This window comes from Notolepis coatsorum, assembly GCF_963971535.1.
Source record: "Notolepis coatsorum genome assembly, chromosome: 12".
Taxonomy (NCBI): domain Eukaryota; kingdom Metazoa; phylum Chordata; class Actinopteri; order Aulopiformes; family Paralepididae; genus Notolepis; species Notolepis coatsorum.
In genome coordinates, this window is record NC_140176.1 from 31,996,419 (window position 1) to 32,003,145 (window position 6,727).

Here is a 6,727-nt window from a genome sequence, read left to right on the forward strand (position 1 = left end):
TAAAGCTATAGTAGAGGTGAAATTCGAAGATATGATTCTTAGGAAGAATTGGAAAAACAAACTCTTGTGAAAGGGTTCATGGGTTCATGTGATGTGGCTGTGTGTTCTCTCAGGTACGAATGCCCCGCTGGATGTCTGGACTCCAATGGAAAAGTAGTCGGGACAGTGCACTATGAAATGGTGAGTGTACCTTTAATCAAGATGCATATGATAATGTGGTTGGGACCGTGCACTATGAAATGGTGAGTGTACCTTTAATCAAGATGCATATGATAATGTGGTTGGGACCGTGCACTATGAAATGGTGAGTGTACCTTTAATCAAGATGCATATGATAATGTGGTTGGGACCGTGCACTATGAAATGGTGAGTGTACCTTTAATCAAGATGCTGGTAATGGACAGGATCAGTGGCTCGCGGCACCATTCTGAGTGGGTGGTGGATGTCTACTTGGGGGGAGGAAGGAAGTTGAGGGAAAATGTCTACAGAATTTATGATGCTGCGCCTTTATTTTGAAGGACGTATGTTTCCCATGACACAGTAGCGCTTGCTGCCAGCAGAGACTCTCTCGCGGGTGACGTGTTTTCTGGCTGCTCCCGAGTCTTCAGTCTTTGCTGCAGCTACAGGGAAATGAATGTAATATTAATAGATCTCTCCTTTAGCTTCATCTGTGGTTCATGCAGGCTGTGGTTCCCGTGAACAAAGTCCTCTGATATACATGTCTCTCTCTCTCTCTCTCTCTCTCTCTCTCTCTCTCTCTCTCTCTCTCTCTCTCTCTCTCTCTCTCTCTCTCTCTCTCTCTCTCTCTGATGATGCAGGGGGATTTAGATTTTTAAGTGGCAGTTAAATCGCTAGCCAAAACTAGCTTAGCATTGCAGATCAGCGTCGGTGCATTCTCTGCAACATCTGGTCATTTAGCGGTTAGTGATTTGGCTTTTAGAAATTGGAACGTTAACAAAACATAAAATTATTTGGTGAAATGCAATTTTCCCATCAACACCCAGGGACAGGATTACTCGTAAACGGGAAAGGAAAAGACTGTTAATTTCTGCCATAGGCGGGGAAAAAATGCAGCGGTTAGTCACTGTATGATTTGGTTTCTTTCTCTTTTTTTCCATTTCTTTTTCCTCTTCAAAATGGTTGTATTCTCCAAATAGTTCTTAATGTTAAAATCGTTTTTCCTTCCCGGTCGTTACGTTTATCAACTTGATAAGTCAGCTGTGGCTGCAGTTGAGTGGATGAACTTAGAACAGTGATTCAACTTTAGCCGAACTACATTAAACGTTTTTATAAAATGGGTAGCTCAAATCAAGCAACATTTGATTTAGAGGTCCTAAACTCTGGAACACTAAGTTCATCATTGAGGTCAACAACCTCCTTATCTATATTTAAAAAACAATTAAAATCTAACTTAATTTCATCATAAATCACCATCACATTAAATTACTCCTGTGCATCAGTGTTACATCTAGGCTGCTTGTTTCTTTTTCCTCATTATACTGTTAATATGTTATTCTCCTCTCCTTTGCCCTCTTGTACTAAAAAATTTAAATAAATTGTTCTTGTTATTGACTCGTGTCAATCTTCCATGTTTTCGCTATAGTGTCTGCCTTATGTCTCTGATCCTGTTTTGTAGTTTATTTTGTAGACCATGTTTACATGTATTTCGTTCATATTGTTTATGGACAATGAGATGGGAGTGGAACTTTGTACAAGCCCTTTGGGCTTCGTTCCCTCCTAGCACTGTTTATTTTTAAATAATGTGCTAAATAAATAAACTAAACTAAACTAAGCAATCTGATTGGTTCATAGCCGTGGTATAATGAGCTTATATCCATAGCTATGATTCCAATTCATTTTCATCACTGCGTCTGAGAAAGAAAGAAAACGTAACCTAACGCTACTGTGGTGATGGCTGGTTTAAGCAGCCACGTATGCCCTGGGTCAAGCTAATCAGACCTGGGATCAGCCACACCTGCCCTGGTTCAAGCTAATCAGACCTGGGATCAGCCACGCCTGCCCTGGTTCAAGCTAATCAGACCTGGGATTAGCCACACCTGCCCTGGTTCAAGCTAATCAGACCTGGGATCAGCCACGCCTGCCCTGGGTCAAGCTAATCAGACCTGGGATCAGCCACACCTGCCCTGGTTCAAGCTAATCAGACCTGGGATCAGCCACACCTGCCCTGGGTCAAGCTAATCAGACCTGGGATTAGCCACGCCTGCCCTGATTCAAGCTAATCAGACCTGGGATCAGCCACACCTGCCCTGGTTCAAGCTAATCAGACCTGGGATCAGCCACACCTGCCCTGGTTCAAGCTAATCAGACCTGGGATCAGCCACACCTGCCCTGGGTCGAGCTAATCAGACCTGGGATCAGCCTCACCTGCCCTGGGTCAAGCTAATCAGACCTGGGATCAGCCACACCTGCCCTGGTTCAAGCTAATCAGACCTGGGATCAGCCACGCCTGCCCTGGGTCAAGCTAATCAGACCTGGGATCAGCCTCACTTGCCCTGGGTCGAGCTAATCAGACCTGGGATCAGCCACACCTGCCCTGGTTCAAGCTAATCAGACCTGGGATCAGCCACACCTGCCCTGGTTCAAGTTGATCAGACCTGGGATCAGCCACACCTGTCCTGTGTCAAATGTCTTTAAAGGGGACATGCATTGCTATTCCTTTCACTATTTGGGCAATTTTACACAATTCCTGTGAGTCTATGGAACACATCTGTAAAGTTTTTTTTCAAAGAAATTCATTGTTTTTTATTTTAATCAATTACTCTAAAGCAGCATTTTTCCACTTCAAGATTTCAAGCAGTTTTTGGGCTGGGCTCCGCCCATAAGCGCTTTGAGTGACAGTCAGACAGAAAGAGAGAGATAGAAAGATTGAGGGGGATACTATTAATTTCGCCGCGGGGGGGGGGGGCGTGTACCGGTTCCGCAACAGTAAGTGACTTCCGGGTAGGCCTGATTGGCCCCGACAGGCACGTGACGCGGCAAACTCAGGACGCGCAACGAGGCTGCTGAGAGCTGTCGCGCGGAAATAGGCTGTCTATTGCCATTCTCTAACACAAACTCTAACCTTAACCAGCTCCTTAACAGCGCCTAAACTTAACCGTTCTAACCTTAACCAACTCCGAAACAATGCCTAACCTTAACCTTAACCTTAACCATGCCTAACCTTAACCATAGAAAGAATATTGCCATTCTCTAACACAAACTCTAACCTTAACCAGCTCCTTAACAGCGCCTAAACTTAACCGTTCTAACCTTAACCAACTCCGAAACAATGCCTAACCTTAACCTTAACCATGCCTAACCTTAACCGGCGAAAGAATACACGTTAAAAAAAAATCACGTTAAAAAAAATAAATTCGATGGGATTCGAACTCGTCAACAACGGACCGCAGGATCGCAGGACCCCTGCTCTGCGAGGTGAGCTAAAGCGCTGAATGAAAAGTCATAGCGGATTTGGACGGTTACATCATTCCGCAAGCTCTGCCGCGCGGCAGAGAAAGTTGCGCGTCACGTGCCTGTCGGGGCCAATCAGGCCTACCCCGGAAGTCACTTACTGTTGCGGAACAGTAACACGCGGGGGGGGGGGGGGCATAATCCCACGAGACAATGCATTGGTAACTTGTTTCAAATGACAATATATACCCCTGTGAATATTATTGCACGGATCAGAATATGGGCATGCGCGTGGGAGCATGCGCAAAGATATTTTGACAGTGATATGCGAGTGCTCCCGACTGCGGGGGAGAAGAACCCTACGCGCACACACATTTACACACACTCCTGCGGTCCCTCTCTCTCTCTCTCTCTCTCTCTCTCTCTCTCTCTCTCTCTCTCTCTCTCTCTCTCTCTCTCTCTCTCTCTCTCTTCCTCTCTCTCTCTCTCTCTCTCTCTCTCTCTCTCTCTCTCTCCCTCTCTATCTCTCTCTCTCTCCTCTCTCTCCCTATCTATCTCTCTCTCTCATTCTCTCTCGCTCACTATCGTTCTCTGCTGTCTGTCGGCACCCTCTGTTTAAGTGGAAGTAATTCCACTCGCTCTGTTGTTGAGCGAATTGTTGATTGTGGGCGGTGACTACAACCACAGAGCCGGCATTGGCTCCAACCACAGAGCCAATCAGATCACAATCAGCTCAATCAGCTCCTTGCTACGTCGCATTGCGAGTCAAATCAGAATGACCTAATTCACTGGGGGAGGAGATTGCCTCAACTGAATTAGAGCAATCCGCCAAAATGGTAATTAGAGACACAGACCCATTGATACTAACCCCCATTGCTATAAAACAATGCTAAACACTGGAAAAGGCCATTTATAAGACAGGGGACCTTTAAATAAAAATATTAAATAATGACATTTTATAAAAGCAATAGCTCACTTCAGCCCATGGCATATGGTTATTATATCACAGCTGAGGGGCTATCAGACCTCCAATTCACGTCGGGCCGAACTACGTCCCTTAGCTGTGATATAACCATGTACACTGTTGTGAGCTATTGCCTAATTAAGGCATACCTGCAGGCCAATTAGAAAAGAGTATTCACCCAGACCATGGTATAAATATACATTATATATATACAATATATATATATATATATTATGTAAGGGATAATGTATAGCTACGAGGTCATTGTCGCAAAATAATTGACAGACACGGAGTTTAGAATACCGAGGCGCCTCGCCGAGGTGTTTTAAACAATGACCGAGTATAGCTATACATTATCCCGCTTATTACATGGCTAACTTACTAACAATATACCTAATTCATTTTACACCATCGACAAGACAAGATCAAATGCAGACGCAGTTGTTCTGTGGCTCTGTCAGCCCAAATAAAGTTATTATTATCGCCAGCAGGTGTGTGGACTGATTGCACTGATGCAGTGTGTGTCAGTGGGCTTGATTGCTTCAGCTGCGAACAGCGGTCATTATTGCTCGGCAGAGGTCCGTTATCGAGTAATAACGGACATCTGACGAGCGCTATTGACCAATCACAATCAAGCATTTCGGCGAATGGTAAAACGCCATGTGATAAAGATATATATTGCCTAGACATATTTTGGACCTCTGCTTTTTTCAGCAATCCAGTATCTGCAGGGCGGGTCTCCATGCAGGAGTCATTGACAACGATGGAGGCTGGATGGACGTAACAAGACAAGGAAGGAAGGAGTTCTTCATTAAATCCCACAAGAATGGAGTCCAGTCACTGGGGTAACGCAATAGTGTTTATATGAGATGAGATGAGATGCGATTAAGTCACGTGAGATGAGATAAAATGACATGCCATGAGATGATATGAAGTCACATGAGATGAGATGAGATTAGATAGGATGAGATTAGATTAGATGACCTGCCATGAGATGATATGAAGTCTAGGGCTGTCCCCCGACTAAGGGATTTGGATGGTCGACTATGATTGGCAAAAATGTGCCGTTAGTCGACTATTGGCCGGGAAAAAATAAATTAAAAAAAAGTATAATATTTTTTTATTTTTATATAAAAAAAAATCATTCCATTTGGACTGTGGGGGGTGCTTAATGTCTGAAGGAGTCGACTGAAGGCTTCTTGTCCTCTGCAAAAGCATGCAATTGGTCCAGTGATGGATACATCTTGATATTTGTCTAGTCTAGTGTGTTCATTAGATGGGTGAAATCCTCTTTCAGTGCCTCTGTGCCTGTTTTCGTAGGCAGTTAGCCTCTGGTATGCGTGACATTAGCGTTAGCCACGCTTCTAGGCCTCTTTTCTTTTGGAAAGAATGATAAAAAAAAAATTAAAAAAAAATATTATTATTATTTAATTTTATATATATATACTATATATATATATATATATATATATATATATATATATATATATATTCGACTAAGAGGTTGGCCAGTCGACTGCGGGCTCCTTTCGACCGATTAGTCGACTAATCGACTTATAGGGGGTCAGCCCTAATGAAGTCACATGAGATGAGATAGGATGAGATGAGATAAAATGAAATTACTGTAGGTCACATGAGATGAGGTGAGATGAGATCAAATGAGACGAGGTCACATGAGATGAGATAAGATGACATGGCATGAGATGAGATGAGGTCATAATGTGACATGAGATAAGATCAGATGCGATGACACGAGATGAGAAAACGGTACTATCCCTGAAGGGAAATTGCATTGTTGTCAACAGATAATATGAGATAACGCCTTGTAAAAGGACACTGTTGAATCATAATGTGAGGTTTTGCCCGCTGCTCACCACTTTTTCTCTGTTTCTTTAAAGCCTACTGTTAGAAATTCCCTTCTCACTCACTCTCTCTAGCCCCCACCCTCTCGTTCTTTACTCTCGTTTACTCTCAGTGGCCACACCTGGACTATTATCAATTACCTCTCGCACCTGTGGTGGCAGGCTAATTAGTTCCCCCTGTGGGCTTTAAATACCAGGGCTCTTCCCCTCGTTTCGGCGTAGGGGTCGTGTTGTATTCATGCTGAGTCATATTCTCTAACATCTAGACTCTTTCGGGAGATCCTCTGGTCTACCAATGCTGTAAGATGGATCTCTCCAGCCTTGAGATGTTTGCTCCAGCCTTCGTCTGCTGTCGCCGTAGCCTGTGGAGGAGACTGTTCTGCGCTCCCTGTAACTTCCATGGGAGGCACCCCAGCGCTCCACTGCAGACCCCAGCGCAGCTGTTCGTCCTGACGCACATCTAGACCAACGCGCATCTCCCGGACCCTCG

The 6,727-nt window shown here is 44.2% G+C and overlaps 1 protein-coding gene across 1 annotated transcript in view; it reads left to right on the forward strand.

The window, feature by feature from the left end:
* crispld1a (cysteine-rich secretory protein LCCL domain containing 1a) overlaps positions 1-5,224 on the forward strand; it is a gene marked incomplete at its 3' end in the record, with an annotated part of 51,906 nt that extends 46,682 nt beyond the window's left edge. The window contains exons 9-10 of the mRNA XM_084326224.1: positions 114-180; positions 5,090-5,224. Coding sequence (XP_084182350.1) covers positions 114-180; positions 5,090-5,224 — 202 coding nt within the window. The remainder of the gene's footprint in view (positions 1-113; positions 181-5,089) is intronic.
* Positions 5,225-6,727: the final 1,503 nt, after the last annotated feature.